Source organism: Podarcis raffonei, chromosome 16 (genome assembly GCF_027172205.1).
Source record: "Podarcis raffonei isolate rPodRaf1 chromosome 16, rPodRaf1.pri, whole genome shotgun sequence".
Lineage (NCBI taxonomy): Eukaryota > Metazoa > Chordata > Lepidosauria > Squamata > Lacertidae > Podarcis > Podarcis raffonei.
Window position 1 is genome coordinate 4839194 of NC_070617.1, and position 23058 is coordinate 4862251.

A 23058-nucleotide genomic window follows, 5' to 3' on the forward strand; every position below is an offset into this window, starting at 1 on the left:
CTGGGTTTGGCTTCAGGGAAATTAAGTTGTGAGATTCTGCTGAGACTTTTCTTTAAAATCCTGTGCAGCACCTGACAGATATTTTATTTCCTTTTGCATGTTTATATGCCGCTTTTGGTCACAAGGATCCTCAACCCGGTTTATGTAAAATAATCAATAAACAAATTGTATCATTATACCTGCTTATTTCCTTATTGTTTCATTTATATCCCTCCTTTCCTCCAAGGGGCTCAAGATGGTGTGTAAAACACTTCTCCAATTTTCCATTTCACCTTCACAACAACCCTGGGAGTTAGGCCAGGCTGAGAGGTCGTACCCAGTGAGCTTGAGGGCCATGTGGGGATTCGAACCCAGGTCTCTCCCAGGTCCCAGTCCAGCACTCTAACCAGTACACAATGCCGACAGAGGATGCTTGACCGCCAAGAGACTCCCATCCATAGCTGTCAACTTACAGATTTGAAAATACGGGACCAGCAGCCTCGAAAATAAGGGATCAGCAGCCAAAATAAGGGATTTTCCAAACACAGGTATGTTCAACTTCTGAGCCCCTCTGAGCCAAAGGCAGAAAGCCCAGCCGGCAGCCAAACGAAGCCTCAAGTGGTGGTTCCCACAGCGCAGCAACCCGGCAAAGGGGATGCAGCAAGGAAAACCACCGTCACCTCTTCGCTGGGAAGCGCTGAGCAAGGGTGAGTCCCCAGGCAACGTGGCCAATTTGATCAGCACAAGGCATGCAAGCTCCACCCCCCAGTCATTCTCAGACTCCTTATTGGGTGAGCAACGCAGCCAACCAACACAGTTGGAGCCTCCCTCCTCCCTGACCGGCAGGTTGAGGAGCTGCTTCCTTTGAAACCCGGGAAATTTAAGGGACATCATCAATAAGGGACAGCAGCGGGACACAGTGCTGGGATAAGGGACTTTCCCACCAAATAAGGGACGGTTGCCAGCTATGCTCCCATCTAGTGCTGCCATGGTTTGCATAACAGAAGAAAAGAGATGTACAGTTTATAATGGAACAACAAAAAAATGGCCTCGTCGCTGCGTCACAAACACTGACACCATCACAACGCCCTGTTCTGTATTGTTTTAGATGCCTCCATAAAGCCTGATTTATTTCCAGAAGTCTCCCTAGGCATATAATTCAGTTTCCTATGTTCCTTTTTTTAAAAAAAAAATTTACTTATTTTCTCTGTGTTTTAGTGATACTTGTTTTATGCATACAGTGGTACCTCGGGTTAAGTACTTAATTCGTTCCAGAGGTCTGTTCTTAACCTGAAACTGTTCTTAACCTGAAGCACCACTTTAGCTAATGGGGCCTCCTGCTGCCGCCAGAGCACGATTTCTGTTCTCATCCTGAAGCAAAGTTCTTAACCTGAAGCACTATTTCTGGGTTAGCGGAGTCTGTAACCTGAAGCGTATGTAACCTGAAGCATCTGTAACCCGAGGTACCACTGTATTTGCTTTTGAATAGTTTTGTGGATTTTAGCCGCGTCTGAGCTACAGTCTTAAAGGCGTGTCCACTGCTTAGAGAGCTCTTTGATTGAACAGCTTAGAGATACTTGCAAATAAACAAATTTACTGTTATTATTGCTACCAAATAACTCTTGCTTGTTACTGTGTGCCAGACATTGTATCCTTGGGTGTTAGGTTTCCACTTCGCCCCCTCCCAACCCCTGAAAAAGCTGCAGAGCAGGCAGAAATCCAACAGGGGAAGCTTGGCCCTGCTTTGAAAGACTTGGGATGCTATTTCGGAGGTGTCCAGCAGGCATCTTCTGAGCCAGGGGTCAGCAGTCTTTTTCAGCAGGGGGCCGGTCCACTGTCCCTCAGACCTTGTGGAGGGTCGGACTCTATCTTGGAAAAAAAATATGAATAACCCCAAGATGCATTTTAAATAAAAGCACACATTTTACTCATGTAGAAACACCAGGCAGGCCCCACAAATACAGTGGTACCTCGGGTTAAGTACTTAATTCATTCCAGAGGTCCGTACTTAACCTGAAGCACCACTTTAGCTAATGGGGCCTACTGCTGCCGCCGCGCCGCCGGAGCACAATTTCTGTTCTCATCCTGAAGCAAAGTTCTTAACCTGAAGCACTATTTCTGGGTTAGCGGAGTCTGTAACCCTAAGCGTATGTAACCTGAAGCGTATGTAACCTGAAGCGTATGTAACCCGAGGTACCACTGTAATCCAGAGATGCATTTTAAATAAAAGGGCACATTCTGCTCATGTAAAAACACGCTGATTCCCGGACCGTCCGTGGGCCGGATTTAGAAGGCGATTGGGCCGCATCCGGCCCCTGGGCCTTAGTTTGTTTACCCATGTTCTAAATGCTCTCAGGCCTGCAACAACAGAGGGATGTTTCATAAGCCTTTTTACTGGGGAGGTGGGAAAGAGTGATGTGCTGACACAGTGCGCCAGCCCAGGGGCGGCTGCATTTGCAAAACCCCAGCTTTCGACAAGCCAGCCTCTACAGGGCAGGGCAAAGGTTGGGCTTATGAAAGCAAAGGGAAGCCACGTGTGAGCAAACCGGTCTGTTGGGCCAGGGAGGTGACGGCGAACTGGTGAAAGTGGCCGGCCTGAACCGTCTGGAAAAGGTTGGCACCGGGTTCAGGAAGCGCTGCTGTGCAATCTGAGCTGATTGCTGGGTGTGCTTTTTTGGGAAAGGGCCCGAAGAGGGGAGACGTGTGAAATGAGTAAAAGTTTGCTGCGAGTCTATTTCCGCCCCAGTCCCAGGTTCAGTTCCTGGCAGGATCTCCAGAAAGGGCTGGGAAAGCACCTTGGAGAGGTGCTGCCAGTCAGTGCTGACAATACTAAGCTTTGTTGTTGTTTAGTCGTTTAATTGTGTATGACTCTTCGTGACCCCATGGACCAGAGCACGCCAGGCACTCCTGTCTTCCACTGCCTCCCGCAGTTTGGTCAAACTTATGCTGGTCGCTTCGAGAACGCTGTCCAACCATCTCGTCCTCTGTCGTCCCCTTCTCCTTGGGCCCTCCATCTTTCCCAACATCGGGGTCTTTCCCAGGGAGTCTTCTCTTCTCATGAGGTGGCCAAAGTATTGGAGTCTCAGCTTCAGGATCTGTCCTTCCAGTGACCACTCAGGGCTGATTTCCTTCAGAATGGGGAGGTTTGATCTTCTTGCAGTCCATGGGACTCTCCAGAGTCTCCTCCAGCACCAGAATTCAAAAGCATCCATTCTTCAGCGATCAGCCTTCTTTATGGTCCAGCTCTCACTTCCATACATCACTACTGGGAAAACCATAGCTTGAACTATATGGACCTTAATACTAAGGAATTGGGCCAATTGCCCCAATTAAAAACCAGCCCTTGGTTGAGAACCATGAGGACTAGAATCCTGCTTTATTTTAAGGGGAAGGGCCGTAGCTCAGTGATTGAGCACCTGGACTGCAAACAGGTGGTCTCAGTTTTGATCGCTGATGCAAGTGTCCCTGTTTGAAACCCTAAACTCGCCACATGTTGCTTCTGCATGTTGCTATCTGAGCCACCAGAGGGCAGTGTAAACCAATGCGATCTCAGAATGTAATGCACAGTTTTCAATAGCAAAGCAACGTGTGACTCCTATCAGCCAGATCAGTGAGTGGTGCTATCCAAACTGTGTTTTAATCAGAGTAAAGGTTTGGCTATTTCTGCGTATTCCATAACCTTCTGCTGCCACCCTCCTACTGCTGGCAGTTGTTGCTGTTTCTGAACCTGGGCCAGCAATAACCTCGATGCTGTTGTTGCATATAGGAACAATTTCAGAGCATTCTTATCAATATCATCTCCCACCGTTTCCCAACAAGAAAGACTCTGGTTTTTTCAAATTATCTTTTACGTATGAGCACCAAGCTAGTCTTTGCCGTTTCTGGACCGGCTTATTTTTCCTGTTCACGGTGAACTTCTTTTTCCGTCACTCAGAAAGAGGTAGATGGTGTGCAGGGCTGGTGCTGAGTTTCATCGCCTCAAAGGCCTCTGGCTCCACTTCATCAGATAAGGAGGTATACACAAAAGAGTAGTACCATTTACTCTCACCAAAGAGAGGGATCATAGCCCGCCAATAATTACTGGGAGTTTTTTAGGGCAAAGGATGACAATTTCCCCTCTCCTGTTATTTCTGATACTTTTAATCCCCACTCCTATGAGTTGGTGTGACATTTGGAGGGGAGAGAGGTCTCTGCCCCAAGGGAATTGCAATTTAGAAATCGACGTGGGGAGAAAGCAGGGGAAGGGAACGGCAGTAGGGGATGCACCAGAATTATTTTTTTGGGGATGGGGGATGGGGATGGAGGAACAGGAAGGTCAAGTATATTTCTAGGTGGGTGAGCTGAGTCCCACATGTTACAAATTTTAAGAACAGCACCCATAAAAACATTCATTAAATACTGTACTGACTGGTTAAAAAGAGAAAAAAGGCCTGTGCAATATGAACAATGCAGACTAGGTTTGAGTGCGTCTAAAATGCAATTTTTAGGGAAAGCAACATACAGGAACTGAACGATATTAGGCAGCATTGCTTTGCAAAAAAGTTGGTAAAATTGCAAGCACGTGTTTGTGTGTGCAGGCATTGGTACTGAAATGCTAATAACTTTTCATGGTTTTGAATAATGATGACTACGATTTTTAACGATTAATAAAATCGGTCATGTGGAGAATTGAAGTCAATAATTAAAAAGAGAGATTTTGAGAGAAAATGGAATTGACAGATTTGCCCACGCCTAGACGCAGCCGAAAGGTGGTTGTTAACTGCATTCAAACCCCACTTTTTTCTCTGAAGAGCTCCAGGGGTTCTCTCCTTTCCCTGGTCGCCACAACAACCCTGTGAGGTAGGTCAGGCTGAGAGGCAACGACTGGCCCTTCCCAAGGCCACACCCAGGGAGAGCTTCATGGCCGATTGGGAGGACTTGAACCCAGGTCCTAGCCCGGCACTCGAACACACTACACCACACCGGCTCTCGTCCCACTAAAACTCTCCCCTCCCTGCCGTTCCGACAAAGGGGAGGTGGTAACCAAACGATCAAACCCCTATGTTGCAAACAAGTATCAGTAATATCCAAAGGCGACACGATGACCAAGTTCAACAATGCAATGTCAATATAAACTCTTTATACAATCTATACAGAACATTGAACAATATGAAATATATGAAGTATGCACTCCCTGCAAAACCAAATAAACAGAAATCCTCTAAATCTCTGAAAGTCACAAAATATGCACTCTTGATGGAATTCTCTTGAAAAACCTAGAATCTACAAAAATGCTTCATAAACCCAGCTATATGGTGAATGGAACTGTATAACTGTTATGTACTGAAGTTCTCACCCTGGGCCAGCAGGGGGATACTGTAGATAGTTATGCAAATAGGGGATCGAAAGTGACGTTCAGTGATTGGATAGTTTTAGAAAGTTGTTAGTTACGTTGTACTGGAGCTCTATATAAGCAGGCTGGCTGAGCCCTTCAGTTCAGTTCTGTCCTAGCCTGTGAATAAACAAGAGCTGTTTGAAGAGTCGCTGTGTCGTCTGATATGTTCACCCACAACTTAACAATAACAGCAATTGCTATGAGGCATTTCTGTATCCTTCTGCTGTGCTGAACAAGAATTCCACGAAACAGTGGGGATATCCGGAATCACTGTTCACAACGTCTACTTGCGGACCACTTTGACAGCGTTGGACGTCATAGAACAAAGCTTTACGGCTTTAAGAATCTGACCCATTGCTTCTCTCAGAGACCTGCATGGCCCACACAGACTTTCAGAGACTTATAAAACTTATGTTTATTTGGTTCTAGGTTTTCAAGAGAATCCATCAAGAGTGCACATTTTGTGGCTTTCAAAGATTTAGAAGATTTCTGTTTATTTGTTTTTGTTTACAGTGGTACCTCGTGTTACATACGCTTTAGGTTACATACACTTCAGGTTACAGACTCCGCTAACCCAGAAATAGTGCTTCAGGTTAAGAACTTTGCTTCAGGATAAGAACAGAAATCGTGCTCCAGCGGCGCGGCAGCAGCAGGAGGCTCCATTAGCTAAAGTGGTGCTTCAGGTTAAGAACAGTTTCAGGTTAAGAATGGACCTCCGGAACGAATTAAGTACTTAACCTGAGTTACCACTGTATTTGGTTTTGCAGAGAGTGCCTATTTCATATATTTCATATTGTTCAATGTCTTGTATAGATTGTATAAAGAGTTATATTGACATCACATTGTTGAAAGGGGAGGTGGTAGCAGGATGCAGGTGAAACCTAACGGAAGCTAAGCAAACTGCTTGCGGTGGAGAAATCAGGGCACTGTGACCGTGACTCCGTTTGCAGCGGTGAAGAGCAGGCCTATGAATAGAGCAGGACTCTGGCCCGCAATGTTTGGTCTGTCAGGGAGCTGACTTGACAAGGGTACAGTTCAAATCCTGAAGAGGCCACGGCTAATGTTACAACATGACGTGTCCAGGATCCAGCCACCGCAGCCATGCCAACATGCCTCATGGGCAGCAGAGCCTGGCGTGATTCCTACACCTCAGGAGGTCCACACATTTATTTTTGAGAGCACTGGTGAATCTGCCACCTCGGAGGAGCTCACCTTGTGCGTCTCTGTGTGAATCTCTCTGTGTGCGGAAAGGACTATCGATGGCTATCAGCCACAACGACCTTTCTCTGCAAGAAAGCAGGAAATGCTTCTGAATCACAGTTGGTGGAGAGTGTTGCTTTTGTCCTGAAATCTTGCTCAAGAGTTTCCCGCAGGTTGGTCACTGTGAGAAGAGGATCCTGAACTAGGTGCATGCTCTAGTTATCTCCCGCTTGGACTACTGCAATGCGCTCTATGTGGGGCTGCCTTTGAAGGTGACCCAGAAACTACAACTAATCCTGAATGCGGCAGCTAGACTGGTGATTGGGGGCGGCCGCTGGGACCACATAACACCGGTCTTGAAAGACCTACATTGGCTCCCAGTACGTTTCTGAGCACAATTCAAAGTGTTGGTGCTGACCTTGAAAGCCCTAAACAGCCTCGGTCCAGTATACCTGAAGGAGCGTCTTCACCCCCATCGTTCTGCCCGGACGCTGAGGTCCAGCTCCAAGGGCCTTCTGGCAGTTCCCTCACTATGAGAAGCAAAGCTACAGGGAACCAGGCAGAGGGCCTTCTCGGTAGTGGCGCCCGCCCTGTGGAACGCCCTCCCATCAGATGTCAAAGCGATAAACAACTACCTGACATTCAGAAGACATCTTAAGGCAGCCGTGTTCAGGGAAGTTTTTAATGTGTGACATTTTAGTGTATTTTTGGTCTCTGTGGAAGCCGCCCAGAGTGGCTGGGGAAACCCAGCCAGATGGGCGGGGTACAAATAATAAATTATTATTATTATTATTATTATTATTATTATTATTATTATTATTATTATTAGGTGGGCCCCTGATGGAGGTAAATATATTTAGCTCACCCGTGTGGAGTACAGTGGATGCTCGGGTTGTGAATGTGATCCACGTGGGATGCACGTTCGCAACCCGCAGCGTTCACAACCCGCGCCTGCGCACATGCAGGTTGCGATTCGGTGCTTCTGCACATGCGCAAAGCGCAATTTAGCGCTTCTGCGCATGCGTGACCGCCAAAACCCGGAAGTAATCCATTCCAGTACTTCCAGGTTTCGGCGGTCCACAACCCGATAAAACGCAACCTGAAGCAGCTGTAACCCGAGGTATGACTGTAATAAATAAAAGAATTGGCTGGACGCCTCGATTGAGCTTAGCACAATCTTCCGTGGGAGAGAGCCCTCTGCAGAATTTAAAACAGTCATAGTGCCTGGCAGGGGAATAATACGCTGTTAGACCCTTTTATATACCCCATTTGGCTTGCTTACGTGCTTCTCCCATCGCAATGAACAGACCACAGTCTTAAGTACGTTTAAAAGTTTTACTTGCAAAATCCAAAGGTCTGGTTCATGTATCATTCCACGTGGCAGCAAGGAGAACACAGGTAGAATGCTCTTGGGTACAAAATACAGAAAGATAGTTTCAAGATCAGACATGTCCTTTCTGGTATGTTACATGGCACAAAGAAGAATAAGGAGAGAAGATTCACTTCCTCCCTCACTGGAGGCGAGGGGGTGTGACCTAACTGAGTCTAGCAATGCAGCTCTGTGGTCTTAACCCTTTCGTGCCTTAACTAGCTCTATGTTTGCAAATTATGTTTAACTGCAATTTCCCACACCCCTTTGGCTTGATCCAGCCGCAGGGGAGTCCTTACATTCTTATGAAGCCCACAAGAAGGGCGAGGTGTTGGACTGCCCTCTCCTCCTGTTGCTAACTCACAACTAATATTCACAGCAAGGCTGCCTCTGATCATGAGGGCAGCAATGGCCTTCCAGAAAGGGATTAATGGATCGCCCCCAGAAAGGGTAAAACCCAGATTAAATGCAAAAAGAGAGGGGGGAGGCTGGAGTTTCGATGCAAGCAAGGTGGCACCTCATAAATGGACGCCAGTCTGGAAGCCTTCAAAGAAATGGAAAGATTTCTTTAGGAATAAACACTGAAATCAGTGGAATTTAAAAACGCTTAAGGGGTTGCAATCTCGTGCATGCTTACTTCGGCAGAGTAAATCCCTCTCAAGCTAAGCAGCCACTGATTGCCATACACTCTCCAAATTTGATCCCCTTTTTTAAAGCCACCTAATTTGGTGATTTCCTGCAGCAGGGAGTTCCACAGTTTGGTCCCTCGAAGGAGCACGTTTGTCTGTTTACCACCCATGTAGCTAAGTATTTCAGGTGGTTTGCAAACATCAATATTTGCAACCCCAGCTGCGAAAGCAGTTAAACTTGAAAATAAATAAAAGCATCTGTGTCGGAGCGCAGTGCTAGCCACCTTAATCCTCCTTACGCTCCCTTCAGATATTTATTTTGAAGAATGATGCTCCTCACAGAGGTCCAGAAGGGGCTGACATCCGTCCTGGACACATTGCCGAGGCCGACAAACAGCTTTAAGAAGTCTCCCACAGCCTCTGTTTTTGGCTGGCCTCCATATTGCGTTCTTCTTTGGTCATCTTCGCTGCCTTCCAGGCCTCCGGAGAGCCAAATCGAGAAAGAGCCTCGTGGTACAACAGACGCCTTAAAAGAAAAAAGCAAGCACATTTGAGCATCCATAAGCTTTTGAGGACCAGACGCCACTTTGCCAGAGTCCGGGTTTTATTTCCGCGTTGTGTAGGAATGCAGGAAGCTTTTGGCTGACAACAACAATGTGTCCGGGACCAATTGTTCCATCTAGCATCTAGCATTACCAGCACTGACTGGCAGCAGAGACCTTCCCTGCCCTACCGGGAGAAGCCGCTGGCGATTGAACCTGGCCCCTTCTACGTGCAGGGCAGGTGCTCTCTCGACATCTTCCTGCAAAAGTAAGAGTCTAGTCCTCATGGTTTTGATTTGAGAAGAAGGTAAAAAGGTAAAGGGACCCCTGACCATTAGGTCCAGTTGTGACCGACTCTGGGGTTGCACGCTCATCTTGCTCTATAGGCCGAGGGAGCCGACGTTTGTCTGCAGACAGCTTCCGGGTCATGTGGCCAGCAGGACTAAGCCGCTTCTGGCGAACCAGAGCAGCGCACGGAAACGCCGTTTACCTTCCCGCTGGAGTGGTACCTATTTATCTACTTGCACTTCGACGTGCTTTCGAACTGCTAGGTTGGCAGGCGCAGGGACCGAGCAACGGGAGCTCACCCCGTGGCGGGGATTCGAACTGCCGACCTTCTGATCAGCAAGTCCTAGGCTCTGTGGTTTAACCCACAGTGCCACCCACATCCCTTGAGAAGAAGGTAGGAAGATGTTTTTCACCAAATCAGTCCCTGGGCTCCATCAGGCTCGGGCCTTCTGCATGCAAAGCAGTTGCTCCCTACCACCGCCAAACCCCGACCCTCGGACCCTCGACCGTAACGCCACGTGGCAGATAGTAACTGGCCAATTTCCTCTAGCCGGAGAGACTCAGCCTTTTAACTCAGACGGCTGAGGCACAGTGTCAGGGCTCTGTAGGGCACTGACCTTTTAGATAGAAGGTACCCCATATGCTCAGGGACAAGGGAGACGGTGACAACTGGAACCTTTGTGCTCCAGGCATTCTGTGTATGCTCAGTGGAACCCTTGCCTTCATTGTTACATTACAGGCTCCTGGTGCAGGCAAATGAGTCCCTGGCCCCAGACTCTCTTTGGCCATTTAATAATCACCGCCAGAACCGTCCCTTTCCCACGTCCCCCACTCCAGCCCGTCTCCTCTGTTAGGACCAGCGGATCAAAGCGGCCGGCCTCTTGCAGAGGGACTTGGCTGGCACAGGCCTGAACAGCGGCCAAATTCCAGCCCCCCCTTCCCTCGTCCCCTTTCTCTCTCTCTCTCTCGCCTTGTCCAAACACCGTTGGGACTCCACAGACTTCTGTGGACGACGTATTTAAGGAGCAGGGACCTCGGGCGCCGGGCAAACTCCCTCTGTCGCTCAGAGCTACCTTAAAAACAAAATAAAAAACATCCAGGGTTTTTTTTTGTTTTTTGGTGGTTGGCAAAGTGGCTCCAATGACTCCCTGGGAGAGGACAAGGTAAAAAGGCAAAAGAAGGCAGATCTCATTCGTGGTGACCTGGACATCCATCCGAACCCATTCTGTTTCGGGGAACTGAATATACCTTTGCACAGACTGAGAAGCCACAGTGGAAGGAAGCATAAAAAGGCAATTATTATTATTATTTTTTGGACCAGAGAACATCCATCTATTTTTTTAAAAAATCCTCATCCACCTGTCTTCTGCCATTCCAAGATGCTCCTTGCTGTTCTCTTCCTGCAAGTTTTGCCCCAAGTTTGGACTGCGAGCGGCGGTAAGTGATCACCTTGATAATTTCTGCTCTTTTGCCTCCGGGTGGATTTCCCCTCTTTTGGGACGAGGTGCAGTTGAGTCCGTTGTCAACCGTTTGTGGATGGCTAGAGCATAATTCTCCCCCAAATAAACAGAGCAGCACCGACTCTTTTTGCACAAACAAACAAACAAACAAACCCCCAAGTAATCAGCGTTTGGACAGAATCGACGGCTACGTTTGCAAACGCCGGCTATTCCTCTTCTACAGACGTGTGCCCTGAAGGGCATTTGCAAAGACTTTGCTCCCGTTCCAGAGCCAGTGTGGCTTAGTGGTTAGAGTGTTGGGCTAGGACCAGGGAGAGCAGGGTTCGAATCTCCACTTGGCCCTGAAGTGACCTCAGCCTAACCAATCTTGCAGGGTTGTGGGAATTAAATGAAGACTAGGACCTGGGGGAGACCAGGGTTCAAAGCCCCAGTAGGCTACTGGGTGTTTGCTTGGGCAGACACTGCCTCTCTCAGCTCAGCCTCCCTCGCAGGGTCGTTGTGCAGATAATAATAATAGTAATAATAATAATAATAATAATAATAATAATAATAATAATAATAATTTATTTGTATCCCACCCAGGGCTGTCTTTAGATGTCTTCTAAAAGTTTGGTAGTTATTTTTCTCTTTGACATCCGGTGGGAGGGCGTTCCACAGGGCGGGATAAAATAGAGAAGTATGTAAGCCGCCGTGAGCTCCTTGAAGGAGAGGTGGAATACAAATTAAGTCGTCATCATCATCGTAATAATAATAATAGTAAGAATAATTCATTTAGACCAGAGCTAACAAATGTCATATAGAAGGACATATACTTTACTATTCCTAACTTGGCACAGGGGAGGAATTTGGTCTTCGCTTCCCGCATGATGCGTCCCAGGACAGTACAGGAACACAACTATCGTTTGACATTGCCCTCCTCTGAATTTTGCAATGCAGCTGTACAACAAACCAGCCAACCCAAAAAAGTGAAAAAATGCATGCTTTTTTTTAGGGGGGGGGGGAAGTGTCCACAAAGTGCATGCATTAGCCAGAGGAGTCTACAAAAGCATGTCAGCAGAAACTGCGTGTCAAAAGGTGTGCTTTTTTTGCGTGCAAAAAATATGCACGCAAACGCTGGAGAAGTTTCGCGATGGCTTAAGAAACAAAACTAATGTGGGCACATGCAGGCGTGTGATGAACTGAACTTAGGACTGGGAAAAGGAGGAACTGCTCTGACAGACTAATCCATTGCAATCTGCAACCTCTACAAAACATTATTGTTCTTACTCTGGTTCTGCGGCTTCCGATTGGCTGCAGGAGCTTCCTGCAGCCAATCGGAAGCTGCGCCTTGGTTTCCGAACGTTTTGAAAGTCGAACGGCTTTCCGGAACGGATTCTGTTCGACTTCCGAGGTATGACTGTATTGAAAGCAGTTGAAGGACTAGGGTGGATCCTGTAAATATCTATCTCAAGTGTCAAAGGGCAGGGCAAAGAGGTGTGTGACAACAACAACAACCAACAACAACAACACACCCTGCCTTCCACCCTCCTAGGCAAAACTCTCAAGGAGTCAAGAGAGGATAATGACTCAAAATCTGAGGAGTGGACATCCCCCACTCTACCTAAAAGAACAGGGAGTGGTTTATTTGGAATTGTCCACACCTTTGCACCCAGGTGATGATGATGATGATGCGGACGATAATAATAATAATAATAATAATAATAATAATAATAATAATAATACATTAGGAGGAAATAGCGGAGAATAATCCAAATTGATTTTAAACGCAGTGTAAGATAGTCTCCAGGGACGCGGGTGGCGCTGTGGGTTAAACCACAGAGCCTAGGACTCACCGATCAGAAGGTTGGCAGTTCAAATCCCCGCAATGGGGTGAGCTCCCGTTGCTCGGTCCCTGCTCCTGCCAACCTAGCAGTTCGAAAACACGTCAAAGTGCAAGTAGATAAATAGGTACCGCTCCGGCGGGAAGGTAAATGGTGTTTCCGTGCACTGCTCTGGTTCGCCAGAAGCGGTTTAGTCCTGCTGGCCACATGACCCGGAAGCTGTACGCCGGCTCCCTCGGCCAACAAAGCGAGATGAGCACCGCAGTCCCAGAGTCGTCTGCGACTGGACCTAATGGTCAGGGGTCCCTTTACCTTTAAGGTAGTCTCTATGGGAGTATATTGTATTTTAAAATGGGGTATCGGAGTTTTTAGGGGGCTAACCAGGCTGGGATAGCTGGGATAGCAGGCTTGTTGGTTTTTGAATGTCTGATGTAGATTTTTTTCAATTTCGTTGTTCTGTATGGGACAATGACAATAAAGATTATCGTATTGAATACTGTGAAATAAAAAGAAAGAAAACGTCAAAGCAGAGCTCTGACGAAGCAGAGCAGATAATGTGTTCGGGAGAAATATGCTTCCATGTAGAAGAGCCGTGGTCAGAAAATAAAGGCTTTCGAGGCCTGCAAAATGCTGCTGGTACACAGGAATATCAGAAACTGGCTTGGACCGAGAGACCCTTGGTCTACCTAGCTCAATATTGCCTACATGGGCCAGCAGAGGCTCTGCAGGGTTTCAGGGTTAGGTGCTGGGGATCGAACCTGGAACCTCCCGCTTGGGGGTCTCTCGCCGGACTATTGCGCAGGAGAGAAATCAAGGTGCTAGCGAACAGACGGCTGATTTAAAGAGGAAGAGAGGGAGATGCTTCTCACCATGTCGGGCCCTTGGGTCCTTTTCACTCAGTCTTGTCTGCATCTCTCCAGCATCTCTCCAGGGTTGCAGTGTTTCTCAACCTGTGGGTCCCCAAATGTTGTTGGACTACAACTCCCACCATGCCTAGCCAGCCTGACCAATGTGGTCAGGGATGATGGGAGTTGTAGTCCAACAACATCTGGGGACCCACAGGTTGAGGACCGTTGGTTTACAGGAAGGGATCCCCCCCCCAGACCTAACTGGACAGACCTGTTCGAAATGTAAGAGGGTTGTGGCCATCCTAACCCAAGAGGAGATTGAGAGCGAGAGGGAGATATTTTTCTTTGTTGTTGTTGTTTAGTCGTTTAGTTGTGTCCGACTCTTCGTGACCCCCTGGACCAGAGCATGCCAAGCACTCCTGTCTTCCACTGCCTCCCGCAGTTTGGTCAAACTCATGCTGTTAGCTTTGAGAACACTGTCCAACCATCTCGTCCTCTGTCGTCCCCTTCTCCTTGCGCCCTCCATCTTTCCCAACATCAGGGTCTTTTCCAGGGAGTCTTCTCTTCTCAGGAGGCGGCTAAAGTATTGGAGCCTCAGCTTCATGATCTGTCCTTCCAGTGAGCACTCAGGGCTGATTTCCTTCAGAATGGAGAGATTTGATCTTCTTGCAGTCCATGGGACTCTCCAGAGTCTCCTCCAGCACCAGAATTCAAAAGCATCAATTCTTCGGCGATCAGCCTTCTTTATGGTCCAGCTCTCACTTCCATACATCACTACTGGGAAAACCATGGCTTTAACTATACGGACATTTGTTGGCAAGGTGATGTCTCTACTTTTTAAGATGCTGTCTAGATTTTTTCTTTAAACCATTTTTCTTTAAACCATCTTAAAAGGCATATCCATTTTGCCCAGATCCAAGCACTCTTTTTCGCCACTGAAGCACAACAAACAGCAATTCAGGTTTCTAGCTGTTTGCTCTGGTTTAGCAGCAAAGCGCAGGATTTCATGGGGAAAGCTCTGGGGAAAAACAGGGTTCTCAGAAACAGAGGCTTAAATCACGAATGGTGCGTGGAAAGTGTGCTTAAGCTCTGCATGTGATTGCATTTCTCATAGGTCTTAGCCGGACGTCCTCCAGGTGAGAAATGAACAGCTTTATTGTGGAGAAAACTCACACAACATCCTGTTCTCCTGACATGACAGATGTCTGCAAAACTGGGCCTGGGATGGTGAAAGTGGATAGAATAATCGAATCATAGAACTGTAGGGATGGGCGGGATTCTGAGGGTCATCTAGTCCAACCCCCCGCGATGCAGGAATCTTTTGCCCGATGCAGGACTTGAACCCGTGACTCTAAGATTAAGAGCCTCATGCTCTACTAAACTAGCTATGGCATGACAGAAAGAGGTTTCCCCCTCCTTTCCTAACACCAGAACTCATGGGTGTTCAGTGAAGCTGAATGTTTGAAGGTTCAGGGCAGATGGAAAGAAACTATGGAACTCCCTGCCACAGGCCACCAACTTCGATGCTTTCTAAAGCCGATTGGGAAATTCACAGAGGAGGAGAAGCCGATCGATGGCAGCTAGCCAGGATGGTGATGCTCAGCTGCCACAGTTGGAGGGAGCGGGTCGGTGGGGAGTGGGCTGCCCCGGGTGTCAGCACTGAGGGGGGGTGACAAAATGGCAGCCGGCACTCACCGGAGGGCCTGCAGCGCGCCCGAGCAACACGTCTCTCTAATAATAATAATAAAATTTTATTTGTATCCCGCCCTCCCCAGCCAAAGCCAGGCTCAGAGCGGCTAACAACAGTAAAAATAGCACAGTTTACATAAAATCACAGTCAATTAATTGAAATACATTCTAAAATCAATTCATTCCAAAATCAATTCAGAATCAAATTAATGGCAACCACTGGGCTAGAGTTCTGTGAGGATTACCAAAGGCGGGGGTCAGACTGTGCCTTGGCCAAAGGCCTGGTGGAACAGCTCTGTCTTGCAGGCCCTGCGGAAATATAACAACAACAACAACAACAACAACAACAACTTATTATTTATACCCTGCCCCTCTGGCTAGATCTCCCCAGCCACCTGGGCGGCTTCCAACAAAGTATTAAAATACAGTGGTCTGTTAAACATTAAAAGCTTCCCTAAACAGGGCTGCCTTCAGATGTCTTGTAAAAGTCAGGTGGTAGTTGTTCTCTTTGACATCTGGTGGGAGGGCGTTCCACAGGGAGGGTGCTACCACCGAGAAGGCCCTCTGCCTGCTTCCCTGCAACTTGGCTTCTCGCAGCGAGGGAACCGCCAGAAGGTCCTCAGAGCTGGACCTCAGTGTCCGGGCAGAACGATGGTTGTGGAGACGCTCCTTCAGGTATACTGGACCGAGGCAGTTTAGGGCTTTAAAGGTCAGCACCAGCACTTTGAATTGTGCTCGGAAACGTACTGGGAGCCAATGTAGGTCGTTCAGGACTGGTGTTATGTGGTCCCGGCGGCCGCTCCCAGTCACCAGTCTAGCTGCCGCATTCTGGATTAGTTGCAGTTTCCGGGTCACTTTCAAAGGTAGTCCCACATAGAGCACATTGCAGTAATCCAAGTGAGAGATAACCAGAGCATGCATCACTCTGGCAAGACAGTCTGTGGGCAGGTTGGGTCATACCAGGAGAGGCGGTCCCGTAGGTACGAGGGTCCTAGGTCGCCCGCCTCCCCCTCAGCTGTAGGGTGGCGGGGGGGGGGAAGGAGGCAGGCAGATCCTCGCAGGCCCCGCGGAGCATCCTGCCCCAGCCGGCCCCTCCCTGTGGGCGGTTGGCCCCGCCCCTGGGCACACACACCACCCCAGGCGCCCGATCAACTTGCTCCGCCACTGGGAGGGAACAATGCTTCTGAATCTCAGTTTCTGGAAACTTCTGGAGCAGAGAGTGATCTTGTGCTTGTATCCTGTTTGCTGGTTTTCCCACATGCATCTGTGAGACCAGGGTGCTGGACTGGGCGGGCCTGATCCAGCAGGCTCTTCTTATTTTCACAAGGAATCCCTCAAAAAATAACTTCCCAGCTCCCTTTGTCTATCAAGACCCAGTCTCAGCTTCCTGGCCCCTGCCTAGTCCATGGCAGCGTCCCAGACACTGACTCAGCAGCCGCAGGGAGCATCCTTGCCTGAAGGAGAGATGGACCATTGCCCTTATCCCTCAAGCTCTTTTTATGTTCTCATGACAAAATTCAGCCTGGGTCCTGCATTGAAGTCTTTTAGGAACCTGCGACGGAAGCCACTGGCTTTTCTGACGTCCTTATGGAACCTCCAGGTCCAGAGTCAGTCTATCTTGATTCTTAGGTTCTTTGGGGGTAATTTGGGCAGCGTGAAATGCTGGACTAGATGGGCCATTGGCCTGATCCAGGAGACTCTTCTTATGGTCTTATGGAGTAAAGGAGTGGACTTCATCATGTTGGCGGGCATTTATACACATAGCACTTTGGTGTAGAGAGAGGGAGAGGAAATGTAAACAGCGAGGCTAGATAGAAATCCCCCCCCCAAAAAACACAGCATGTTGTTGTTGTTGTTGTTGTTGTTGTTGATGATGATGATAATAAATTTTATTTATACCCCACCCTCCCAAGCCAGAGCTGGGCTCAGGGTGGCTAACACCAGTAAAATCATAATAGGGGAAAAAACCAACCCAATTTAAAATACAGGTTAAAATGCATTTCAAATGCAGCCTCATTTTAAAAGTAGCCCCCCCCCCCACACACATACACACAGGGGTACCTCGGGTTAAGAACTTAATTCGTTCCGGAGGTCCATTCTTAACCTGAAACTGTTCTTAACCTGAAGCACCACTTTAGCTAATGGGGCCTCCTGCTGCCGCCGGAGCATGATTTCTGTTCTCATCCTGAAGCAAAGTTCTTAACCCGAGGTAATATTTCTGGGTTAGCGGAGTCTGTAACCTGAAGCGTATGTAACCCGAGGTACCACTGTAATCCCCTATAAAGCTCAAATGCTCACAAGGTATGCAGAGTGACCATTTACAGCGGCAGACATTGGCACTAACATAACCATCCTGTTAATGTCCATCTGTTAGAGGTGGGAAGAAAAAAACCTGTTGTCTTGATTTGGGCCTAGATTAATAGAGTCAAACTTCCTGGTAAGTTACAGCTCGGCAGTTTTGGGCTGAGAGCAAAGGCAGCAAAGCTGGGGATTCACGCAACCGACGAGGCGAGTTTGATGCATGTGAATGTGCGAACTTTCAGGTGGCGCAAGGCTCTTCTTGGCTGTGTTTGCTTTGCTCTGGTTGGAGCAGCCGCCGGCTGCAATGGCTACAACCTCCTTCTACTGTTGGTGGCCGAATGTTTTTAAAACAGGCCTGCCAGGGGTTCTTCCGCTGCGATTCCTACATCGCAGGGGGTTGGATGAATGACCTTCCACCTCTATGTTTCTATGGTTCGGTTGGCATTCTTATGCTATGACAGAAAAGATTTGAATACAAGGTCACAGAAATAGAATCAAAGAATTGTAGAATTGGGACACCTGGGGGTCATCTAGTCCAACCCCGTGGAATGCAGGAATCTCAGCTAAAGCATCCATGACAGTTGGCCTTCCAGTCTCTGCTTAAAAACCTCCAAGGAAGGAGGGAGTCCGCCACCTCTATTTTTAAAAAAATAATTTTTATTGAGTTTTCATATTTAATTACATTTCATTGCACAAATCTATGACATAAAGCATTGCTCAAACAGAGCATCGACTTCCTTTCCTTCCTCTTTCTGACTTCCACATATCTTTTACCGAATTCTCGCGTTTCTATAACCACTTTTTTACCTTAAAACTTCTTCTTTATAAAGATTACCTCCTTATATGCAAATCAGTTCCTTATTTTCACATTACAAAGCATTTCAATTCAAACCTACAAACGTTTTCAAATGTTTACAATTATCTTTCATATAGAATATAAATTTGCTCCAGTTATAAATTTCAAAACAGTTCATCTCGCTGATTTCGGATCTTCCCCGTCAGCTTTGCCATCTCCACATATTCTACCATCTTTATCTGCCAATCTTCAAACGTAGGACGTTCCTGCTGCTTCTTGAGGGAGTTGGTTCCACTGTCAAATGGCTCTTTCCGGCAGAAATTTATTTCAAGTATTGAATCGGAATCTCCGTTTATTTATTTTTTCTTCTTATATAAATTTTATTAGCTTTTTAACACATCATTTCCAACAATAATTAAACATACTTTTGTATCTTACACAATTTTTTTGACTCCCATCAACCACATCTGAACATTTCCCAATCTATTTACTTAATTTACCTTTCTTACTTTCACAATTACATTTACATCTCACAACAAATACCTCTATTCTTTTTCTACTTTGCAATGTTTCATATATCCCTCCTTACAAAACTTCTTGTAGTCCTGCTAGCGTAATTTGTCGATTACAGTTGTTCTTCGAATAGTTCGTATATTTCTCCCAATCTTCTGTGAATCTCTGGTCCCGCAAGTTTCAAATCCTTCCTGTCATTTTATCTAATTCTGCATAGTCCGTTAATTTTGTCCGCCATTCTTCTTTCGTCGGAATTTCCTCTTGCAGGAATCTCCCTTCTTGTAGCTCTAACTTCTTCCAAGCTATTGGGGAGCGAAGGGAGACTTCTCCCCCACTTTTTTCAAAGTTCACGCGACCGAGGTAAATTTAGCAGCGGCCGGAGATAAACTCTCCTGCAAATCAGATCCCTGGCAAGAGACTGGCTTCCTTTTCAGGCATGGAACGAAATTCCAATTCGCTTATCATCTTCGACTCAGGTTTCTTCTGTTGCAACTGACTGCTCACCAATATTAGGTCCCAGGTGTGATTTAACATATCCCTCTCTCTACATACATGAATTCATGTATACGTAAAGATATGTATATTTCGGCTACAAATAAATTTAAAAGCATTCACCGGCTTTCCCAAAGTGTAATCGGAGATGGGCTTTTTAGATTCTCAAACATTCCCTGGGGATGGAATGACCTTTTGTAAAAGCTCCTTCGTCTTTTTAAAAAAACAAAACGTATGAAAGGAGCCAGCTTAAAAGGGCAGAACCTCTCTGAGGGCAAGGCTGTGGTACTGGCCAATAAACTTTTCAAAATGCCACACAGGATTATGTCATGAGATGACGGGGGTGTGCGTGAGATAGCAGTTGCGGCTGTCAAAAGGTGTCTTAACAGGACAAGGTGGAACCTCAGGATCAGATGCAGTCTACCTCAGATTATGGGACACGGGTGGCACTGTGGGTTAAACCACAGAGTCTAGGACTTGCCAATCAGAAGGTCGGCAGTTCGAATCCCACGACGCGGTGAGCGCCCGTTGCTCGGTCCCTGCTCCTGCCAACCTAGCAGTTTGAAAGCACGCCGGTGCAAGTAGATAAATAGGTGCCGCTCCGGTGGGAAGGTAAACGGCGTTTCCGTGCGCTGCTCTGGTTCGCCAGAAGCAGCTTAGTCCTGCTGGCCACGTGACCCGGAAGCTGTATGCCAGCTCTCTCGGCCAATAAAGCGAGATGAGCGCCGCAACCCCAGAGTCGGCCACCTAATGGTCAGGGGTCCTTTTACCTTTACCTTTACCTCAGATTATAAGATACAGATGAACAGCATCAGGGGAGGGCTGGTGTCTTCTTGCCCTGCAATGGGGCATCACGGGGGGGGGGGGGAGAGGGAGGGCAATAGAGGAAAACAGAGTTCTGAGCACAAGACTCTTCTCCCCTCCTGCGATTTCCAGCAACTGGTATTCAGAAACATCGCTGCGTCTCACTGCGGATGCAGAGCATCGCCAACATGACTAGTAGCCATTGATAGCCCTCTCCTTGTGAATTTGACCAATGCTCTTTCAAAGACCCCCATGTTGTTGGCCCTCACTGCCTCCTGTGGCAGGGAGTTCCAGAGTCTAACTATGTGTTGTGTGAATAAGTCCTTTCTTTTATCTAACTTATACATGGTGATTATTGCTAACAATGCTAAGATTTCCAACACTGACTCGCCATTTCTCTTCTCCCTTTGCAGGATCCCACTGGACATACGAAGGTAAGGAGAGGCTGTTCGTCCTCCCGGTGTCTGAATTTGCTTTCCAGAATTTCAAATGCATTCATTTGTTGCCAGTGGTAAGTTTGCCGCAGCGCCACATTCGAGGAGGCCCCCACCCTGAGTTACAGCCAGCACCAAGGAAACAATGCCAGGCTGCGTAGTCTGATGATAAGCTCCTGAGCATGCGCAGAAGGTCTTTGCCGAGCTGCCTTCTTTCCCTCTGGCATCAGCATGGTGTAGCGGTTAGAGGGGGACCTGGGAGTCCAGGGTTCGAATCCCCCACTCTGCCATGAAGCTGGTTGGGTGACCTGTGGGGCAGTCACTCACTCTTGTCCTAACCTTTCCTGCAGGCTTGTTGCAAGGACCAAATGGAGACTACTATGTACATTGCAAATGAAATAAATGCAACACATATGCAATAAAAAAAGAGAGAGTAAATAATTAAGCTCGTTTCATGCAGGTTTTGGGAGAGTCAAATAACTTGAAAGGTTGCTTCTCCCTAGGCAAACCAACCAGCGTGTTAAGATCCCTGGTGATCCCCTTGCAAAGGTGGATTTAGCCTTAGTTAGCCTCGGTGAAGACCTGATGTTTTCATCCCCAAAAGCTTTCCATTGAAATGAGGCTGCATTTTAATTTTTTCATGCTGTATTTTAATCTTGTTTTTAAGTTGTATTTCAATTAATTTTTTTTATATTGGTTGTTAGCCGCCCTGAGCCCGGTCTTGGCTGGGGAGGGCAGGGTATAAACAAAATTATTATTATTATTATTATTATTATTATTATTATTATTATTTAGTAGGTGTTTGCCCAGCTTCTGGAAGGAGGGTCTGATAGGGTCCTAGAGTCCCCCTCCCCCCTCCCCAAAGCCGGGCAAACCATTACCAGACTGCCAGAGCCTTGCACCTTCTTCCCAAAACCCGGCGCCTTGTTTACCTGGCTTAAGCCAGCTCTGCAAGGGCTGGTGAGAGGTTGTGAAGTGGCCTCGCACATGGAGGCATATTACCAAGGTCCACCCCTCTCCCCTTGGTCTCATCAGCATCAGAGGCCCGGTTGGTGGTGTCAAGAGACAGGGCCTTTTCTGTGGCAGCTCCCAGATTGCGGAATTCCTTCCCGGGAAAGTCTAGACTGGCTCCCTCTTTGTTATCCTTCCGCCGGCAGGCTGACGCCTTCCTGCTCAGACAGGCCTTTGGAAACGAAGGTTCAGATGATGCTGCTGTCTGGGCAAACACTCATGCACGTTGGCTACATTCAAATGAAGGAAAGGTACTGCATAGCAGCCTAAGCAAGTTATGCTTCCTTTTTCTGGTTAATCGGCCAAAACTTTTGATAGAATACAGATAATTGAACGGACATCGTTGCATTACATTCTCCATTAAATTATCTTTCCATTGATATATAATTTTATGGCATCGCTCCAAAAAAAAGTGGTGTTATGGGCAATCAAACCTCGGAAATACACTTTCCCCCACAATTTTGGCCACTAGTGTAAATTGCGGGGGCTCAGTGTGCTCTGATGTGTTTTAAGGGCTGCTTTGAGCGAGTTTGCCTTTGTCACCTTGCATTTTATGACGCTGCCGTTAAATGTCATAAGCTGCCTTATTATGATGGATAGCTCTGATGGTTAGAGCATGATGCTGGTAACGCCAAGGTCGTGGGTTCGATCCCTGTATGGGACAGCTGCATATTCCTGCATTGCAGATGCTATGGGGTCCCTTCCAACTCTACAATTATATGCTTCTATGTGGATCCCGAGACAGCATCTTAAAAAGCAGAGACATCACCTGTCGACAAAGGTCCGTATAGTTAAAGCTATGGTTTTCCCAGTAGTGATGTATGGAAGTGAGAGCTGGACCGTCAAGAAGGCTGATCGCCGAAGAATGGATGCTTTTGAATTCTGGTGCTGGAGGAGACTCTTGAGAGTCCCATGGACTGCAAGAAGATCCAACCTCTCCATTCTGAAGGAAATCAGCCCTGAGTGCTCACTGGAAGGACAGATCCTGAAGCTGAGGCTCCAATACTTTGGCCACCTCATGAGAAGAGAAAACTCCCTGGAAAAGACCCTGATGTTGGGAAAGATGGAGGGCACAAGGAGAAGGGGACGACAGAGGACAAGATGGTGGGACAGTGTTCTCGAAGCTACCAGCATGAGTTTAACCAAACTGTGGGAGGCAGTGGAAGACAGGAGTGCCTGGCGTGCTCTGGTCCAGGGGGTCACGAAAAGTCGGACACGACTAAACGACTAAACAACAACAATATGGATCCCAACTTGGGATTCAGGGGTTCCCAAAGCAAGAGCTGGTGCTTCCTGAGGTTGGGTGCGATCACCCAGAGGGTGCCAAGAGGCAAGGAGGGGGCAGTGGAAGGATAAATGACTCAGACTTCGCAAAGCTGGTCCTCCTTCTTTGGCGGTCACTCGTAGCCAAGTAAGATTGTCTTCCATAAACACGGTTTTAACAATGAGTCCGTAAGTGACTGTGGAGGCCAATTCTGGATTCACACGTCCTTCCACAGTGGGGACATT

At 47.5% G+C, this 23058-nt stretch overlaps 1 protein-coding gene and 1 long non-coding RNA gene across 4 annotated transcripts in view; one reads left to right on the top strand and one right to left on the bottom strand.

Annotated features, from left to right (window-relative positions):
- Nucleotides 1–7874: 7874 nt before the first annotated feature.
- On the bottom strand, nucleotides 7875–10090 carry LOC128403869 (uncharacterized). The gene is made up of 3 exons (XR_008328016.1): nucleotides 9999–10090; nucleotides 8836–9077; nucleotides 7875–7961 (listed from the first exon to the last, which is right to left on the bottom strand). It is a non-coding gene; the product is annotated as an uncharacterized LOC128403869 (long non-coding RNA).
- A 35-nt stretch (nucleotides 10091–10125) lies between these two features.
- The window catches only part of CA14 (carbonic anhydrase 14), a 32176-nt gene continuing 19243 nt past the window's right edge, over nucleotides 10126–23058 (top strand). The window contains exons 1-2 of one of the 3 annotated variants that reach the window (XM_053368998.1): nucleotides 10126–10818; nucleotides 20518–20538. In XM_053368998.1, the coding sequence (XP_053224973.1) occupies nucleotides 10761–10818; nucleotides 20518–20538 (79 nt within the window). In that variant the 5' untranslated portion in view covers nucleotides 10126–10760. The other 2 variants (XM_053369000.1, XM_053368999.1) reach the window with 2 other exon arrangements.